This window comes from Histoplasma capsulatum, genomic scaffold, assembly GCF_000149585.1.
Source record: "Histoplasma capsulatum NAm1 scaffold_4 genomic scaffold, whole genome shotgun sequence".
Taxonomy (NCBI): Eukaryota; Fungi; Ascomycota; class Eurotiomycetes; order Onygenales; family Ajellomycetaceae; genus Histoplasma; species Histoplasma mississippiense.
This window is the reverse complement of record NW_001813979.1, coordinates 390,293-410,309: the sequence shown is the minus strand read 5'-3', so window position 1 is coordinate 410,309 and position 20,017 is coordinate 390,293. Positions and strand designations below refer to the sequence as shown.

Here is a 20,017-nt window from a genome sequence, read left to right as displayed (position 1 = left end):
TTCTGGCATACTTGGTAGCAGGTCGCGTATTTCAGAATCAGCGAAATCATCAGTAGATAGAGATGTTGCCAGTCAGTCCTCTTGTTCCTCTGCATATTGGCTGGGATGATTCCCGGCCGAAGTTGGCTGCCATGAGGCTATGTGCACGATCGGATTATCGAGAGAGGGAATAAATAGCCAGGGGGTCCCCGTGCTCACAAATGAGTTCTCTAGCAGCCAAAGCTGGTTTCCACGGACGGTTTATTTCCCGTGGTTTCCGGGTCGTGGATAAGCCGCTCTCCAAGTGGTTGGCATGTACTCTGGATGATTGTGCAATAACTGACCATCCTGTCCGAATATTAATTGTGTACTGAAAAGCGTGAGGTACTACCAACGTGTCTCTCGTTTATGCCACAACGACAGATATATTGACATCTCGACATGCCGCTTGAATAGTACTTAACTACCAGCAACGGGAACCTGGGCAGTTTCGTGGAAAAAGTCCCGGGGTAAAGGGATGGGAGCGTTGTCACCCGGGATGGGAGCACAAGATAAAGCCTTCAGGGAACCGAATAACATCCGCTCCCTTTCTCCAGCTTCGTGGATGAGGTGACATACTTTGTCAGTAGTTGCAGAGCGGTTAAAAATTCCAGTGCTGCGCTGGACAGCTGCGAGGCTGATAGTCATTCTCAAGTCAGGGGCTTCTGGAGCATGGGCCGCCATCCTATCGTGCCGGAGCTATCCTCCGCGATATAAGAGGGAAAAAAGAGCAGTTTGATCGGGTAGATATAGAGGTCGCGGCGAAAGAGTTGGCCTAGCTTCTGCTCAAGAAACTCGATATTTAGGATGTCCCCGCGAACATTCTATAGGGGGCTAAGACTCCCATTCTGATCGCTGGACAAAATATATTTTCCCTTCCCTCCGATCCCGAACCCGGATATCAACATCATGTGGGTTTCTCCATCTGCCTGTGGGCTGAAATGTCGAAGGGCGGACAAATAGTTCAGCCTGTCTGGTTATTGGAGGTTATATTGATGCGGTATTGGTCTCAAAAATTGGTCGCTACTCCTTGAATTACGACAATTCAAGAAACAGCGACAATGAGCAGCAGAATGTGGGGAACAACACCAACTAAGTTACCTAACATAATCAACCACCCAACGCTTGTTTCCACCCAATGCTCACCCAAATCTCCCAAATTCATCCATCTTCAAACACCCACAACATGCACCACAAAGCAGTTATAGAGGCAGCAATTGATGATTTACACTCACAGTTGACCCCTAATTATACTGAAACTACTAAAAAATATGGAATCAGTTGACATACATTATCACAGCATTACAATGACATTCAAATGTCAAGAAAGAAAGCAAGCTCTATTCATTGCAAAAATCTCTCAAATTCACAAGAAGAACAGCTTCTTTTTCATATTAATTGATTGTCAGATCACAGTTTCTTTTGTATGTTTCAAATTCTTCATAATCTTGTTATTGAGATTCTAAAATCATCTGTAAAAATCAACTGAGTGTCACAGTTCTGTCAACATCACAAGAATGTAATCAAATTAATTTATTTATAAATATGAATCAAAAATGCAAAATTGCAGATAATTCTACATACTTCAAACATTATTTTGATTTTGTATAAGATTGCTTTCTTTTACTGTTTTTTTTTACTTTTATCTTATTAATTTATATTGATTTGCAGTTATAGAAAAAAATCATCAAATACAACATTGAATTTATGAATATCTATAATTTTGATGAAAAAGAATTTCTATTAAATCTCATCCACATCCTCAAATGTATTGTATTAATTAATTCACTTAAGTCAGATCATATAATAAATGTCAGTCAAAATGACAATCACAAATTCATTACATTATTGATTTCAATTTATATAGATGAAACTTCACTTTCACTTTTATCTGTTTTTATATATCAAGAAAAATCAAAAAATATGCAAGATATTATATTGAAAAATTTTGATAGTGAAAAGAATCAGATTTACTTTGCTGCAGCAGAAAATGAATGAAGCAATGATGAATATAAATTAATATGATTAAAAAAGATCTTTAAATCTCATATAGAAAAGAAAATAAAGTGTGGGTATAAACTTTTTATATTGAATGATCACTTCTTTCACATTAATATAACATTCATCAATTATATGATTTCACATTGAATTTTATTTGCTGTTTTTTTTCTTCATTCTACTTACTGATTACAGCTACTGAATGTTGAAATATTTAAATCATTAAATAAATCATATTCAAATCAACTAAATAAACAGATGAGAACTGAAATGAGAGTTATACATATTATAAAGGGATTTTTTTGACAATTATTTGATGCAATATGAAAAGAAACAGTTACATCTTTAAATATTATATTTATATTTGCAGTAATTGATCTATATTCATTTGATTTAAACTGGGTTTTTAAAAAGCTTGCAATACATTTTTACATCTCTTCAAATCAATATTAAACTTCGAATCTTTACTTCTATTGTTGATATATAGAAATTGATAAAATAAATTAAATAATAACAATATCAAATTTTTCATAATTTTCATTGAATGATCTATGTAAAGAAAAATCTTGTTCTTGATAAAAAAATTCTTTTAATAGAAAACAGACAACTACAATAAATTCTTAATCAAGAAAAAAGACATCATAAATATAACAGAGTAATGAGATTGTTAGATTTTTTAAATTCATCATTAATATAATTCTTTTCATCAATAAAAATACAGAGCATCTGTAAGTAGATGATTGTTATAAAAATTATTAAAAAAAATGAATAGATTTGTAAAAAGAATGTCAAATTACAACATATTATTTTTAAAAAATAAAAAAACACAGATATCATATCACAATGAATGAAGCAGAAGACAGCTCGTTAAACAATAAAAAAATAAAAAAAGATAAATAAAGTTGTAAAAGATGTTCAACAATAAATTGAAAAAAAGTTTAAAAATGTAAGAAAAATTTAAAAATAAAAACAAAAGAAAGAACAAGTTTCTGCACAGTAGCAATCATAATTAAATAAAATTAAAATCTGCACAGTAGCAGTCATAATTAAATAAAATTAAAATTGAAGAATTTAAAAATCATTTTTCTAATCAGAAAAGTAGATTTTCAATTTTGTAAAAAGTGATTAAATCACATTTTCAGAACAAGATCAGAGTGTCCACAGATCTGCTGCTGAAGAATTCTGATACTATCACAATTTTTATTGATTTGATGATTGTCTGTTCATTGAATCTGTCTTCATTCAAAATTTTATGTTCTGAATGAGTTATTAAGTTCAACAAATATTTTCTGAATTAGCTATATATTTCTATACGTAATTTTCTATATATATTTTCATCATATAATATATAATATTAAAATTTAATTGCGTTGTTGAGATATTGTTGAAAAGATTTCATCATAGTGGTGGTGAAATGGCGAGCGTTGGGTGGTTGAGTACGTTACACAAACAAGGATGCTTTAACTAATCAAGTTAGGGCCAGAAGAGACGTGGCATCGCTTTGAATGGAGCACGAGCCTTGGGGAAGAAGATATTCCCCTCGAATCAGCACGCTTCAGCACGCTTCAGCCCGCCAGAATCAGAATTCTCCGTTGTCGCCAAAATATCGAAAGTGTGGATATGACCAATGACCACGAAGCCAGAAAGATCCTGCCCACTTGCCGCAAGCTGCAATGGCTGGTTCGCTCGCTGGTCGGGCTGTTAACCTGATCATGCTAGCCTGATGTACTCGTGCTGCTCAATGCAAAAATGAAAGCTCCATTCGAGAACAAGAGAACTCTCGAAAGACTCTTCCATCAGAGAGCGAAATCGAGTGGAGGATGTTACTTTCAATCTGGATAGCCCTTCCAATCTTTTTCATAGTGACCAGGAAAATATCCATTTTAAACTGACAGGCGAACCTCTAAACGAGTATGGTGTGCAACACGAGTTCGATTCTGAGAGTCTACGAGTTCTTGAGGCCGTGAGTGAAGGCAACGAAGACGAGCTGTTGCGCCTTCTAGACAATGGTGTTGATTTGAGAGCTGTAAACAGCGATGGACTCACAGCTCTTCACCTAGCGGTGGTAAACGATCATGAGTTGCTGGCAGAACTTCTGCTCAAGGCGCCGGTTCCAACGCGGAAAGTGCCAGTCGTGACGGAAGCAAGCCTTTATATATTGCGGCGGAGCTAGGAAGTCAAGCCCTTGTCAACCTTTTATTGCGATTCAACCCCGATGTCGAATCGCACAATGACGAAACTGGATATACAGCATTTCACCAGGCCCTTCTAAATGGACACGCCAATGTTGCCTTGGCCCTCCTCAGAAACAAAGCCAATATCGACGCATTAACTCCGGATGGACACACTCTATTGTTCAGTGCCGTGATGCACGACGATTTGGAGATCATTGAATTCTTGCTAGATAATGGCGCCAATAAATATTTACGTGATGATAATGGCGAAACAGTGGACAAATTATCAAAGAGCGATCATATGCTTGAATTGCTTCGATCGGATAGGGTATTGCATGGCCCGCCAATTGAAAGGGGCAGGGCGAAACCGGAAATCCACTATACAGTTCCATCTCTTCCAACTGAGGAGACCGACAAATTCAATTCTTGCCAGGGATTTCAAGATACCATTATTGACTTTATTCTTGAAGGAACGGAGAAGAGGATCGATGACATGCTTTACGGGAAAGGCCCGGAAGCAATTATGAATTCCGCAAAAAAAACTAAGATGGACAAGCCAGCAAGCTTTAGGTGGTATCACCTACCCGCAAATAAGTGCAATATACTATATGCTAACTATTTTGTAGATTGAATGGGTTGAGGTATAGTATCCATCGTTCCTAGTTGTCTAAAACTAAGACTCAAGATACTAATAATCAACAGATTCTAGTTAGCCGACATTTTGGCGAAAGGGAGTCGGGCGCGATAGTACTAAGAGAAGAATCGAAATCTAAACTAGCTCTGGTTAATGGGATTGGCCAACAGTATAGAGCTTCCTCTACTCTTTCATCTTATATGAGGCCATTGTGCCGAACAATCAAGGTATAACAGTACTCCTTTATATTTGCCGTTTACTCCAGTTACTAATATCTGAATTATAGTCCCCTGATTTGTTTCTAGGAAACGACCAAGCAGATCAACTCATGCTATTCGTAAGCCAGATGATTGCCGCAGCTCTTGAACCCATTTACTAAGTCCCTGGCAGGTTCCGTTTCTCCACTTCGAAACCCATACTGGCTACGAACGAATGGCTGCATTTTTAACGAGAGAGAAGAATAGGAGGGAAGGAGCTGTACACGACAGTGAACGACAGCCTTCAAAAATATCGCCATTTCGCCATGGTAGAATCAGACCCGGGGCGAGAGCAAGAACTTCCTGCGCGCGGCCAGGAGGCCGGGGAGTCAATAAAAGGTCAGTTAAGACCGTTGTAGACAGCCAATCCCACTCCAGTCCAGAAGACACCAAGGAGCCTTCTCACTCTTGGAACATTTTTCACGGGGGGGGGGGGGGGGGTATACTGGCAACTATTCGTACTCTCGGAAGTAAAATTCTCCAAAAGTCGGGTCACGTTAAGCCACCACGAAAATCATCAGACCACGAAGACGACCTAGAAAAAGGCGGGGGTACAACAAGTGCTAAGGATGACGGTCAAACCGCAGAAAAGGACGACGCACTTGAGGCAGAGCGAACAAAGCTTGGCAAGGAATATGGGTTTTAAAATATCGATTCTGGTGAGGGAAATGTGAGTAATGAAAATAAAGAATCTATGGAGTCGACACCGGCAGACAAAATAGAAGAAGACAAGACAGGATATCCGAAAATTCCTCCAATCAATAGAGCAAGCAGTGATACGCGAAATTATTTCCATATGGAAGATTTAACCCGACCAGGCACCGATATCCCAGCAAGGAATACAATAAGCCCCCGGGTTGCCGAACCGTTACCATCCCCAAGCACCAATATTGCAAAAACCCATTCGCAAAATTATCTGTCTGAAAATGCGAATTACCCTGGCCGAAAGCTAGGGATATTTCGACTCATATTGGCCGGCAAGGAAAGGCACATGCGACTCTGGACCTCCACGCCGAGGATGATTCCGCCGCGAACTAAAATATTGCTCTCCCTGGGACTGATGGTGATAAAATTGAGGGAGTCGACGTCCCTGCTAATGCTGTGTCCGGAGGCACCGGAGCTGGAACTACTTTTGATATTCCTGGGGATGACGGCCAACCGGCAGATGCAACAGCAAATAGAACTAAATCTGAAGGCACGAAACCTGGTATACCCTTCGACGAGCACCTCGTGAAAGGGTATTTGTCTCCACTGAGCCCTACAGATTCACCCCTTCCCCTAAGAAGAACGCTTGATCAATATTTTCTATACCCATCTCACCGATACTGCTGCAAGAGACCGCAACCAGGTAGTCTATCGATACACGTTAAAGAATTCTGCAGAGTCTAAGATTTTCATGGTAGATCAGTTGTGGCTCTGGATACTGAACGACAGTAATTACCTACCTCCACTTACCTAATGTCTTTATTTGAATTTTGTTCAAAGAGCTGACCAAATTTCAGATACTGTTATAAGCTGTTTTCCACAGCGATGGGATGTCTGGTCTGGTCAACCTCCACCAGCAGCCGACATTGAATTCGAAACTTCTCCAGTTGATCCATCCATCTTGGACCTTCCGCCGTTTCGGGATACTGATACCAGAGCTAATCGTTCACAATTTCACGGGCGTGAACAGGGGCATGACCACTTTAGCCATGGTAAGAGGAAGGATAAAAACAAGAATGATTCGGGATTTATGCTTGACTGGGTGACAAGGAAAAAACAGAAATCGGGATTTAGCAGAAGGGACTCGCATGTTAGAACAGAACGATGGAGGGCGTCAGTAATTAACGAGGAACTGCATCGCCGATATCAGGTCAGTAGCAACGGCCGGTCCTCTATTGAAAAGAAGCGTTTGGCATTGCTTAAACGCGACCCCTTGAACGTTCACCAAATGAAACTTAGCCACATTGGGTTGAAAATGCGTGACCCTCTCAGATCAGCTCACGATCTAGCGCAGCTCATTACCAGCTTTTGTATATGTTTATTTGATGAGTATCGGGTCCCGGATGAGTATCAGTTTTTTTACTTCTTCGAACGATTTATTGGTACTGTGGTGGCTTTCTCATGCCTTCTGAGAGAGTCGTCCAAACTAACTAGCATAAATAACTAGATTGACCAAGAAACGAAATGTTTTGGGGACTTTGCAAAGATACTGCCTGAATCAAACCGGCGAAAAACGCCCAGCTCAGAGATCTTCAGCATCAGCGCTGAAACAAAATTGCTTGTCGAAATCAAAGACATCATCGACGAACTTGGAATTTTACACATGATCCTAAGCGATCAGACAATACTTATAGAGGAGTTTTCCAAATATTTGGTTGAGCACAAGAAACCCAAAAATGCAAATCCAAGTGATGACCATTCCTCACCAGTACGGTTTCCAGTTCTGGAGGGCCATCTATATCGGGTTGAAAAAATGTAACGGCTCGCGAACCAGACTTCCAAAGCCGTAAGTGCATGAAAGCAGACTAAATGATATCCCCATGTTAATATATCGTAGCTCTATAATCTTCTCGACTTGAAGCAAAAACAAAATAATGTCGCTGAAGCATTGTCCGCACGTAAACAGGCCGAAAATGCCTCGCACCAAGCAAGAGCAACCAAGGACCTTACCGAGCGGGGTCTGGAGAATGCTAACCTTGCCCGCCAGCAAGCAGATGAATCCATACGGCAAGGCAGAACAGTGCTAGTTTTCACCGTGGTCACTATCATATTTGTGAGAACTCCTCTGCCGCGCTTCAAATGCGATCTGAAAATTAATCGAGAGATTCAGCTTCCGTTATCGTTTATGGCTGCGTTTTTCGCCATAAATATCGATTCTTTCCCTTGGAATAAAGGAGATAAGCTCCCAATGGATTACGTCTTGAGATACATGTGTATGCAAAAATTTCCTGTGCCTTTTACAATCGATCGTCCTTTACGTATCTAACATACTTAGCAGTCAGCATATCCGGGGCAATATCCATCCCTTTTATTCTGATTGCATTGAACCAGGATCGCATTGCAGAATTTTTAAAGAACCATGGAAAACCAACGGCGACTGTTTTTATCGTTCTATCGCTGGCAATACTACTTTCAGTCATTTGGACCAGGGATCTGGCGCCAGGAATGAAAGCGGCTGTGACTGTCTTCATTGTTTTGTTGACAATACTGGCTCTTGCAGTTCGCAGTATATACCTTTTGTTCAACAAGTTGCATGCGAACAAGAGCATTTCTACTTATTTATCATCATGTTCTTGAATAGATTGTTAGGTCATAGCTTGAAACATTGCATTCTCAGAGTCCATCGGGCTTAAAAATTCCCAGACTAGTTGTCCCAGCATAACTCATATATTGACTTAAAAGATTTGACTAAACGAAATGAAACGGCGTAAACAAGAGATAAAATCACGCCAAATCACTAATCGCTAAGCTTTGTTACAAGGTCTAAGCTCACAAGCATGACAACCAACCCTAAGACAGCAAGAAAAGCAGCAAAAACTCCACCCCAGCCAAGTATCATAGCGACTACTCCGCTGTGAGATCTGACGACGCCATAATAGAGCTCCTCATGCATGGTAACACTTGCGGAGCTCGATATATGCTGCCAAAATATAGATACAAAGGCTAACAAGGAAGCAAGCCCCACTAAGACAGTCGTGACACGAGACATCACCTTTGAGGGAAATGGTTTGACCTGAACTTCGCTGCCATTCGAATCAACGTCATCTCGCCAGGTGGGAAAGGTCGCGAGAAGCAGGAAACAGACGAATAGAAACGGAATAGATGCAAATCTATGTTGACAAATTAGTGAATTCCCCACGAGGAATTATCGATGCATGGGATGGCTGCTCTTGGAGAGCGCATGCGATGAGAGTGAATATGGGCGACTCCTACATTAGGCCGCTGAAAACCATCCGATCCTTGAAGGCCTTGGACATATATATCAGATTTAACGGGTCGATATTCGATGTTTTTTGGTCACTGATGACTTTTGCTAGCGGCTGTATGTCTCGAGCACAAACCCAGAGCCCTGAGGCTTGCTTCAAGCAATGGCTCAGATATCCTGTCCTGATCTCAAACGAATCTGCATTATTTCGCGCTCCGGTGGTTAAATTTGCGAATATCCCTGGTATATTTGGATTAAGCTTTGCTGGGTGTTCATCCTGAAGCGGCGAAGAGGTGATATTCGTAGCGTATGATAACGATATTAAATAAACGTTAATGAGAGCAGAGTTCGAGCAGCCTGCGACAAGAACCGCTGGAAAGAAAATTCAATATTTCGCTCCATACAGATACAAAGAGGGAAGAAAGAGGAAGGGCGACGAAACATACATAGAAATACAATTGGAACAAGCAAAAGAAACATCAAAACATGGTGATTCCCAACAACGTCGAGATCTGGCATCATGCTTAGGCAGTCAGCAAAAACGTGCTAGTTTTAAGCGGTGTTTGGAAATGCATACATTTCTTAAAGGTCGTCGAAAATCCAATAAATGCCATATTGAGTAGGATGACGAAAATAAAACAAAACCGCTGGTGTCATTAACAAAAGAGTAGGATTGAGAGAATCCACAGAAGGAACTCCCCGCGCCTGTTCCCGAACGAAATGAAATGTTGTGTCCATAATTGCTTTTTCTTGCTACATCGATTGACAGCACGTCCCCCATCCATGCCCTGACCAGTTTGACTGCGTGGGCCAATCAGGCTGGCGCTTGACGTCTGACACGGGTTCTGTTTCTTTGCGAAGCGCTAAACTTTTGCTGGCAGAAACTGAAACTTAGGCAGTTTGTCTACACCAGCGTTTGCCAGGGGTTGATTTAGTGGAGTTGTGACGTCCGGGCAATACTCCGTAGGTGTACTTAGTTTAGAGCCAAACGACCATTGACTCTTAGCTAGAAAATTTAAGAATAGTAGCTGGCTTGGACCCGGTGTTTAGCTAAGACCTAGTTAGTCTTCTTCAAAGCACAACGGCGCGCACCATGTTCAGGTGTTGACTTCGGGGCGCAGGAGTTCCCATTTTGGGCCTGACGAAAATTTAGCAGTTTACTCTGTAGGTGTTGTCGATATCAACTGAATACTCACTAGGATTCCAATCCGCTCCTTTTCAATCTTTGGTTTTTCAGATGTGCTTCGAGTAAACCTTACGATGTGGTTGACTCGATTGAAGCTTTATATAACCTTGAGAGTTTTCGATAGACAATTACTCGTGTGCAGCCATTCGTTCTTCTTCCAAGGGGAAGAAGAGTTGCAATCACCCTCTAGCCGCAAACCTCTCCGTGCAAGTTTGAGGAGGATGAAAATGCCCTCTGTGATGTGACCCGGTTGCTCTAATACTGGCGATCCACTCCATTCCCATTCAGATGAATGTTTCCCAGAGTCATCAAAATGGAAAATCAGATCTTGAAAAAAGATGGTTGGAGTCGCCCAGGTTGACTTTATCAGATCTGCTTAGTCACCAACACCCCTCTCCCCTCGTTTTTTTGCGCTGATGATATGAACTTGAATTTAACATTAATCTAACAAGTCGGAGGACCCAGCGGGAATTGCTACAATGTATTCGGCACAGTCCACAAGCTCTCCCCTTCCTGCCTATAAAACGACTTTCCTTGAGTCCTGTCTCTCCGCCAATGTGCTGAAATTCGGGGTTTTCACCCTTAAATCCGGGCGAAGTCTGTATATACTTTACTCTCAGCATGATTGATACGCATGAGTTGCCAATTGCTGATATATACGGCGCTTAGAGTCGCCTTACTTCTTCAATGCGGGCCTCTTTCATACATCGTCACTCCTTTCCGCTATTTCTACCGCCTACGCTAACACTATCGTTTCCTACCTCGCCTCCAATCCTTCTATTCCGAAGCCCGATGTAATCTTCGGGTAAGCAAGCACATAAATCTTTTGATACCGATCGCAGAAGCCGTAAGATTACTGATTGGAGAATTCCTAAGGCCTGCTTACAAAGGAATCCCTCTCGCGTGCGCAACGCTGCTTGAACTTCACCGTATGGACCCGGCGACATGGTCCTCAGTCTCCTACAGCTACAACCGCAAGGAAGCCAAGGATCACGGAGAAGGTGGGAGCATAGTGGGATCCCCGTTAAAGGGGAAGAACGTTCTTGTCATAGACGACGTGGTCACCGCCGGTACTGCGATGCGAGAGACGTTAAAGTTAGTGGAAACAGAAGGCGGTAAAGTGATGGGCTTTGTAGTTGCGCTTGACCGACAGGAGAAAATGCCCGGGCCGAAAGGTGTTGAAACCGACGATGAGCCGAGGATGAGTGCCATGGGTCAGATTAGACAAGAATTTGGCGTCCCAACTGCAAGTATTGTTACGCTGCAGGATCTTATTACGTTAATGGGAACCCAAGGCAACAAGGAGGATATGGATAAGCTGGAAGAATACAGAAGCCGGTACCGAGCCAGTGATTGATGGGCTTATTCCAAATATTGCTAGGTCATTCACCGACATGGGGTGTTGATATTGTTTATTTCCTGTTGTTAGGGAGGCCCTTGCCAGCTAATAGCGGCTGATCATGGTCCTGCTTGCCTAAAGACCAGCAACGCTAAGCGCGTTGCGCCATCCGGGCTGATGTCGTCGAAACATGTTGATGCGATACAGCACATCCATCCCTAGGTAGAAATGAAATAGCATTCGTACCCTCGGAATGAGAAGACACAGGAAAAACATTCCTGGAATGGCAGTACACCAGACAAGATTGTGTGTCCTTGTTTGCCTAAAACATACTCCACTTCGTTACTGACTGTTGAAAGGGGAGTCTTACGGTCGCGAAAAAGAAGCAGCCCGAGAAGCCATGACTTTGAGATCGCTAGTTATGGTTCTCTAGGAATTCGAAAAAGCTTTACACTAGGCCGCCGGACTTTCATATGTTTTCTAAATTTTGGAGATCTTTTATTCCAGAGGATCAGCGAAGGTAACTTAAATAGAGAGCTCGGCTTTATCTCACAATACCACCTCCCCCCACGCATCCATCGAGCTGTGGAGAGAATGGCATGGCGATGCAATGTTACAGCCTCGAAGCACGTATGCGCTGTTACATCATCTGTGTAGCCAAGATGTCCTGCGAGGAAGCGGTTTCTGATGCCATTAGCTAGTATGGCAATCCAGTTTTCACGACAGATTTGTTTGCATACCGCCGCCTAGGAATTAATAATTGAGTAACTCACCAACTCAAGTGGGAGCAAAAATGCTGGACAACAGATATCAGCAGGAGCTTGGCTGTCAAGACGTTAAAATCAACCGCGACACAGGGTCTCACAAGTGACAGGCTGGACTGTTTGGCACACGATGCTGATATACCAGCGCATCTCAGCCGAGGCGGATTTTATCCTCAAGATACGCGGATCCACAAGAACAAGCGGACCTAAGCCATGCGATCCCTTCCGAACCGGGCGCATAAGGATCGCTCTATGCAGAGGGTTAGCATGTACTTGATTCAGCTCTCCGATGCCTCAAAGAGGATGTGAAAGTTTGTTCGGGCTTGAAGCTGAGCTGAAGTTTTCTCCAAGAAAAGAGGAGTCCCACGTAGAGGATTGACTCGTTTAGGGTAAAATTCTCGACAGATTTCCAGTTCGATTGAGACCTTATGGCCTCACATATAAAGGGCTCGCAATATATATATATATATATATATATATATATATATATCTTGGGGCATGGCTGCGCTCCTCCAAGCCCTCAGTTAATTATCAAAATCCAAAATAAACGCCATGTATTTTTCCGTCCTACTTCTTACTACATTTCTCTACGCGCTCACTGCCAGCTCAACTCCTTGTCATAACCCGAAAAGTCGACCTACGGTTACCATAGACTCTGGGGCTATTGCGGGGACTGTCGCCTGTCTTCCATCTTCCAGTCGCTCCGTCAATAAATTCCTCGGTATTCCCTTTGCTGCGCCTCCTGTTCGATTTAAGGCTCCACCGCCAGTCACGCCATGGAGATGGACGTATGACGCCTTCAAATACAAGCCCGCTTGTCTCCAGCAGTTCAATTACCCGGAAGCAGTGCGCAACGAGTCAATCAGGTGGTTCAACACGCCTCCGCCTCCCGCTGGAGAGAGCGAAGATTGTCTAAATCTCAATGTTTTTGCTCCAGCGTCCTCATAGAGAAGCCCCAAGACCGTGATGGTCTGGATACATGGAGGCTCTTACTTTTTTGGGTCTGGCTCTTTGCACCTCTACGACGGCTCCAGCTTGGCTGCTAATCAAGATGTTGTGGTGGTAACTATCAACTATCGGACAAATCTATTTGGGTTCCCTGGATCCCCTGAGCTACCAGCAGCGGAGAAGAACTTGGGGTGAGTTTCAAATTCGTCAAGAAATAGAAAGTTGAAATCTAATTATATGAGTTCCAGATTACTGGATCAACGGTTCGCCCTGGATTGGGTTCGACGTAATATCGCAGCCTTTGGCGGGGATCCAGAGAAAATAACAATTTTCGGAGAAAGCGCAGGAGGAGGGAGCGTCGATGGTCTAATTACCGCTCCGCCTGAACCTGTTCCCTTCCGCGCTGCAATTATGCAATCTGGCCAGTCCACGATAAGGGCTCTCGACCCTGACCCCGCTGTCGCATGGAAAAAGCTCCTGGACGTGACTAAATGCTCTTCCTTAAAAAACGCTCTCGAATGTGTTCGCGCAGTTCCTGCCTTGGAGTTGAAAGAAATCATCGAACGGCAACAGCTAGTATTTGGACCGACACCTGATGGTGGTGTCACCTGGGCAGACTCTCCTCGCAAAAGGCGTCTCGATTCCGCCGATCAGAAATCACTTATTGCGCGTGTACCGGTGTTGATGGGAAGCAACGCTGACGAAGCTCTTCCCTTCGCAGCAGGCATGAATGACACTGAGGGATTCCTCCGTGGATATTTACTGGGCGTTCCTGAAAAGACTATTCAAAACATCCTGAATACATACCCTATTGGTTCCCCAGGAATTAGCGATGAATCCCATCGTCTGTCTGCCATCCTTACTGACTTTTCCTTCCAGTGCCCAGCGAGGTTAGACACAGATGACAGCGCAGCCGCGGGAATTGATGTATGGCGATACTATTTTAACGCGAGCTTTCCAAACACTGAGCTAGCCGAGGGAGGCGGAGCCTATCATGGATTGGAAGTCTATTCGATCTTTGGAACGTATCCTCAAAAAGGGGCCACGAAGTTCCAGATAGAAGTTGGAAAGGGGATGCAGGAGGCTTGGGCGAATTTTGCCAAGAATCCAAATAAGGGCCCGGGATGGGAGAAAGTTCCTCGACTCGGAGTGTTTGGCGGTGGTGCAAGAACAGGAACAGGCGATGAAGACAGAAAGGTATTGGCAACCATAGATTCCAAGGATGTGGACGTGAGATGCGGTGTTTGGGACGAGTTGTATAATGCTTCAAGTTAGCAACATGAATTCCATGAGAACTCAGTGTAATTATAGAGCATAGTTTTATGATAACGTCAGTTCATTCTCCTCGAGATTTCAGCTGGGCATTTTGTGAGATAACAAGTCACAAATTTATTTTCGCACTCATTAACTCCAAAAACGAGCAGAGTATCCCCGCTTTGGGCCACAGCCCATTATTACATGCTTCTCCATACCTTAAGGAACATCACTGCTTCAACCAACCATGTCTCAGTAACTCAGCTGCTGACCGTCGATGATCGGGATTAATTGCAAGCATCCCCTTAAGAAAATCGATAAAAATTGGTACCTCCGCATGAGGCATGTCGTTTGGTTTTAAGAAAGGGGATTCTTGTCCATCGATAATACTTTCGAGAGTGGTGGGATTCAAATTCGCAATTCTTCGAAGAGTCCCTGTAGCAAAAGTTGCATCAATACATAGAACTGGTATGATAGCCACCCAGATCTGGGTATGTGTACCATGTTCATTAAAGAATTCTCTTGTACGGTTTCCCTTCTTGAGAAATTCAGCAGGAAATGCGCCGAGGACCTCAATCGTCCTTGCTAATCGGTCGTCATCAGCTGTCCAATCTCCATGTTTTGATTCTTGTCCTGAGAAAAGCACTATTCCCTGCATAAACTCCACGATCTATTGCAAAAATGATCATTGTCATGATTAAGTCGTAAACGGGTTTATGTATAGAGAAAGAAGAGGTTTGCTAACAAGACATCCGACGCTCCATATGTCCACTCCTGCGTCCCAAGGGGCTCCTATTGTCACTTCCGGTGCTCGTAAGGCTGGTGGTTGAATTTTATGTGAGTGATGTTCGTGTCTGCACGTAGCTATTTTGAAAATCAGCTTCCTCGCCGGAATATTGAGAGGGACAGATATAAAATCAAGAAATCAGAAAAATATTGTAACTTCCTCACCTACGCCAAAGTCAATTATCCTAATGTGAGGTTCCTTGATTTCAGAAATTGGCGGAATTTTCATGACTTCCCGAAGCGGTAATACTTCACCAGACCGAGTATCTGTCCGTGGAGAGACCTCCGATAGATGCCGTGAAATTGCTTCGTGTGGGTTTTCCAGTCCTAAAAGGATATTCTTCGGGTGTATGTCTACTCATGAGTTGGAGAGATGTTAGTCCCCGTGGCTCTATAAAAAAAAAATAGGTTAATTTGATATATATATATCAATATATATTTTACCGTACCGGTATGGACAACACCACACTCTGTGTGAAGGAAGTCAAGCCCAAGGAGAAGCTGACGTGCGATTAGTTTTACGGATCGCACAGGAAGTCGTCCGTCCTCATACTTTGAGCATTGGAAATACAGATGATGTCCAAGAACATCAAAAACGAAGCAAACATGCACCCCATTTGGGCCTGCATGTTTGAATTGATGCAGGACGGGCAAGATGAAATGTCGACCCTCGTGTTTGCTTCTTGCGCAGGTTTCGGTGATCTTCGAGAGGAGAACTCGCTCAGGACCACCGTAACAATCGGCTCTCGGTATTTTAAGGGCCACATATCTCTGATGCCTGCAGTCTGGATGAGCATGTGTTGTATCATGCAAAAGCACAAGAATAACCGGCGTACTTGGAATCTCTAGCAAGCCACACTGTGGAATACTGCCCATAGCCGAGCTTCCTTAGGATACGGTATCTGCCATCATCAAAGGTGTCTCCAAGCGCAACACGATGGAAACCACCTACTCCGTAAAAGTCGGGCTCTTCGCCAGCGAGATGAGGACTTGCGAATGTTGATAAAAGTCGTGGAGAACCAGAACGAGAAGTCTTCGGTAATCCAAATCGCAGCCTCGTATATATAATCCTTATTTGACTCATGCTCTCCAGGAAAACTATTCATCCAGACGTTGAGCGTTTGGGAGCTCTGGCTCATAAGGTGGTTTCAGAAGGAGAACCAAACCAGTGCAGAGAAAGTTCATCGATCTAGCCAGTTCCGGGATATCGGGAACTTGCTAAACTCACCACGTCATGAACTTTAGGGAAGCTTCCTAGTTTTTAACGGGAGAACTTCTATCTGAGGGGCTTGGTTGTAGACTTTGACTTAAGACATTTTTTTTTTTTTTTTTTTTTTTTTGGACATGGGGGGTATAAACGACGAAAATAGCCCTCAGGCTGTTAGCCCAGACTCCACGCTAATTTCACTCTTGGCACTTTGCGGTTATGATACCAATAATTTCCGTCAACATTAGAACTCATCAAACGAACGATGGAAACATTTCAGGAGATCCGGGGGGGGGGGAGGGGGGAAAGTCTCATATCTGATATCAGTGATAGTCGTACTGTAACTACACATACATATGAGATTGATAAAAATTTAATTCAATCTTCGGCAACACTTCTCCATTGCCGAAGTTGCCGGGCCCAAATAGCCGAACACAGATGGTTTTTTCCAAACATTTGGCGAACCATGGCGAATATAATTCTATATTTCTAGGCTGGAAGTAACCAAGAACCATTTCTTTCATTCCTAGAAGATAGGGCGAGAGAGAGGGTATATAACTATCAAATTTACCCACCCTCGTGATTATTGAGTGGGCGAAAATAGCACAAATGGTGAAACCCAACAAGAATGGTTTATTTATTTCGCCATAGTTTAACACCTACGAAACGAGACCTTGCGGACTGAAATATGCCTAGCAAATTTGGGTTTCTTCTCTCCATTAAGCTTGAATGGTCAGCACAGTGTATGCTCATCTCTGCTTATATGCATGGAGAAACCTCCGTATTCGCCAGTCACGTGCGGGGATGTTGACGCTCAAAAAGCGCTGTCCTAGTTTGCTGCCTTCCTTGTCCGACGTCTTGGCCAGTTCATCTGCAATTGATGGGGCAGGACTGAAGGCGGGGCTCATCTGGAGACCATATTGATATGTCTATTTTTCAAGATGTGGCTTTCGCGTCAGGTACGGTTATTCGCCCATCTCCGGTTTATGTGAATGGGTACTGACATGCGATGCAATGAAGGCCCCGTGCCAGACATTCTTCAAGGGTGTTTCTCAAAACCGAAGGAGCCGGACTCGGGTCAAGATCACCCAAGAAAGCGGCAGAAGTTAAACACAAAGATATGGAATTATAAGGACATTCCTTCGTCTATGTTTCCGGAGTATTTGACTTTGGCGCACATAGAATTGACAATAGTAAGGGAAGCCGCGTGACGAGCAATACCTTCGAGCGAGGGACTGTGGAATTCGTCTCCTTTGTCGCAAGCTGACGCTCATCTTTTTCTGTCTAGACGTTTTCGTCGCCGGCACTTGGCACCAGTGCTGTCCCCTCAATCTTTGAAAATGGCACTCCGGATAAAATTCCTGTTATCATTTTAGCAGTCTCCAAGTTAGACGATTTCTCTGGCGTATCCAATGCTCCTGTGAAAAAATATAAGATTCAGCTCGGAACTAGTAGCTCGGATGTCATCTTTGACCAGACACTCGATTTTTACACATGGAACCACGACCCTATCCTCCCGGGGAAGTTGCCTTCAGCCTTTCCGCCGCGCAAAGATCCCCCGACAGTATTTACAATGTCCACACTGAGGAGGGTTGAGGGTAACGAACTTTCATTCATTCTTGAAACAAAGGTGTTTTGGAAAGATACCGTTAAGCTCGGGAAAAGGGGCTTTTGGCAGAATAAAGCATTTTCAACATATCTGCCAGGCGCGCCGCAGGAACGTCACGAAACCACACGCCCCCGTCGGGATTGGCGGCAGTGGCGCGTTGAAAAGAGAACCTGGAGCCCTAGCGAGTTTTACGAGAGTGCCCATGTCCCTTCCAAAAGTTTGGATCTGCCGCTAAGCACTATACCGGTTCAATGTCAGCTTTTCCCTTTCCAGAGGAGAACAGTTAGGTGGCTACTTGAAAGAGAAGGTGTAGAGCTCCTTCCGGATGGTAAAGTGCAGGATTGTTCACATCCTCAGGACTCTGCTCTTCCCGACTCTTTCTCTCAGATAACAGATGCGGACGGACACATCTGTTATTTCAGTCACCTTTACTGGGTTATGACCTCCGAGATTAAGGAGTGGAGCAGTACTACGACACTGAAAGGCGGTATTCTCGCTGAGGAAATGGGACTTGGCAAGACCGTGGAAATTATCACTCTGATTTTATTGCACCGGAGGCCTGCTCCTGAGCGGGGGCTGCCATTACTTCAGCAACCGCCTGCCATTACCGAATCCGGTGCCACCCTGATCATCACTCCATTTACTCTCCTTGAACAATGGAAACACGAAATCTCATCTCGTGCTCCACATCTTCGATATACGTACTATCGGGGTATCAATCGCATGAAAGGGAGCGATGAGGAATTGGTACAAAAACTAGCATCCTGTGACATTGTTCTCACAACGTTCAATATCTTACAGGGAGAAGTTCATTACGCGGAAGATCCACCTGACCGTTCACTACGTAGTGAGAAGAAATCGATTCCAAGGAAATCCCCCCTGGTCAAAATATTTTGGTGGAGAGTTTGTATCGATGAAGCTCAAATGATTGAAACTAAAACGGGCCATGCGGCGAGGGTGGCGAGGCTTATTCCGCGGCGCAACGCTTGGGCAGTAACAGGTACACCACTTCGAAAGGATATGAATGACTTGCTCGGTATACTTTCATTTCTACATATTCACCCATTATGCGATTGGTCGGATGCCTGGGTTCGATTATACGAGATCCACAAGCCCCTATTCAAAGAAATTGTTGGTCGCATTGTCCTGCGCCATAATAAGGATATGATACGTGATGAATTACACCTACCTCTTCAGAAGCGCGTTGTTATAACTATCCCATTCACACCAGTGGAAGAACAACATTACCATCAACTTTTTGAACAAATGTGCGACGAGTGCGGAGTCGACGCATTAGGAGACCCTCGTACAGCAGATTGGGATCCTAATTCGAAACACGTCATTGACGCAATGAGGCGCTGGTTAACAAGGCTTCGCCAGGCTTGTCTCCATCCTGAAGTAGCTAGTACTGGCCGCAAGGGTTTGGGAGCGAGTAGCGGTCCACTTCGCTCCGTCGCAGAGGTTTTGGAGGTGATGATTGACCAGAATGAAGCTCGTATCCGTACAGAGGAACGCTCACTTCTTTTGTCTCAAATTCGCCGCGGCCAGCTGCTGGAGAATGCTGGCCAGCCCAAGGAGGCCTTGGAGCTGTGGCAAGCCGCGTTGGCGTTGGCTGAGTCTAATGTTAAGGATTCTCGAGTTCAGCTTGAAAATGAACGTAAGAAGGAGCAGATCGCATGGCCGAATGGTGTGCAAAATTCCTCAGATGACGAGGGTGATGCTGATGACGGAAAAGGAGAGATGAATTCCAAGATGGCGGCTTATCGCAGCCGTCTCCGGAGTGCCTTAGAAATCGAACATATTTGCAAATTTTTCATTGCAAATGCGTATTATCAGATCAAAACTAATGCGGAACTCACAGATCCTGACTCGAAAGAGTTTTTTGCTCTGGAAAAGCTCGAGGTAGAGAACTACGAGGCAGCAAAGCTTATTC

At 43.7% G+C, this 20,017-nt stretch overlaps 6 protein-coding genes across 6 annotated transcripts in view; 5 read left to right on the top strand and 1 right to left on the bottom strand.

Moving 5' to 3' along the window:
* Positions 1-3,689: 3,689 nt before the first annotated feature.
* HCAG_04138 (predicted protein) lies at positions 3,690-5,727 on the top strand (the record flags this gene model as incomplete). Its single annotated transcript, XM_001540248.1, has 7 exons — positions 3,690-3,696; positions 4,097-4,760; positions 4,817-4,836; positions 4,900-4,993; positions 5,130-5,161; positions 5,289-5,420; positions 5,603-5,727. 7 exons carry the CDS (start codon positions 3,690-3,692, stop codon positions 5,725-5,727), a joined length of 1,074 nt encoding a protein of 357 aa, XP_001540298.1.
* Positions 5,728-6,177: 450 nt separating this feature from the next.
* On the top strand, positions 6,178-8,803 carry HCAG_04137 (predicted protein; the record flags this gene model as incomplete). The annotated part of the gene is made up of 7 exons (XM_001540247.1): positions 6,178-6,288; positions 6,610-6,936; positions 7,234-7,494; positions 7,624-7,999; positions 8,065-8,292; positions 8,582-8,680; positions 8,721-8,803. 7 exons carry the CDS (start codon positions 6,178-6,180, stop codon positions 8,801-8,803), a joined length of 1,485 nt encoding a protein of 494 aa, XP_001540297.1.
* Positions 8,804-10,656: 1,853 nt separating this feature from the next.
* Positions 10,657-11,534, top strand: HCAG_04136 (orotate phosphoribosyltransferase; the record flags this gene model as incomplete). Its single annotated transcript, XM_001540246.1, has 3 exons — positions 10,657-10,774; positions 10,847-10,982; positions 11,054-11,534. The coding sequence occupies 3 exons, from the start codon at positions 10,657-10,659 to the stop codon at positions 11,532-11,534; spliced, it is 735 nt and encodes a 244-aa protein (XP_001540296.1).
* A 1,712-nt stretch (positions 11,535-13,246) lies between these two features.
* On the top strand, positions 13,247-14,600 carry HCAG_04135 (cholinesterase; the record flags this gene model as incomplete). Its single annotated transcript, XM_001540245.1, has 3 exons — positions 13,247-13,419; positions 13,477-14,458; positions 14,547-14,600. The coding sequence occupies 3 exons, from the start codon at positions 13,247-13,249 to the stop codon at positions 14,598-14,600; spliced, it is 1,209 nt and encodes a 402-aa protein (XP_001540295.1).
* Positions 14,601-15,280: 680 nt separating this feature from the next.
* Positions 15,281-16,352, bottom strand: HCAG_04134 (predicted protein; the record flags this gene model as incomplete). The annotated part of the gene is made up of 4 exons (XM_001540244.1): positions 15,281-15,336; positions 15,434-15,622; positions 15,718-16,046; positions 16,105-16,352. The coding sequence occupies 4 exons, from the start codon at positions 16,350-16,352 to the stop codon at positions 15,281-15,283; spliced, it is 822 nt and encodes a 273-aa protein (XP_001540294.1).
* Positions 16,353-17,163: 811 nt separating this feature from the next.
* HCAG_04133 (predicted protein) overlaps positions 17,164-20,017 on the top strand; it is a gene marked incomplete at both ends in the record, with an annotated part of 5,952 nt that continues 3,098 nt past the window's right edge. Inside the window, 3 exons of the mRNA XM_001540243.1 lie at positions 17,164-17,218; positions 17,508-17,668; positions 17,764-19,986. Coding sequence (XP_001540293.1) covers positions 17,164-17,218; positions 17,508-17,668; positions 17,764-19,986 — 2,439 coding nt within the window. The remainder of the gene's footprint in view (positions 17,219-17,507; positions 17,669-17,763; positions 19,987-20,017) is intronic.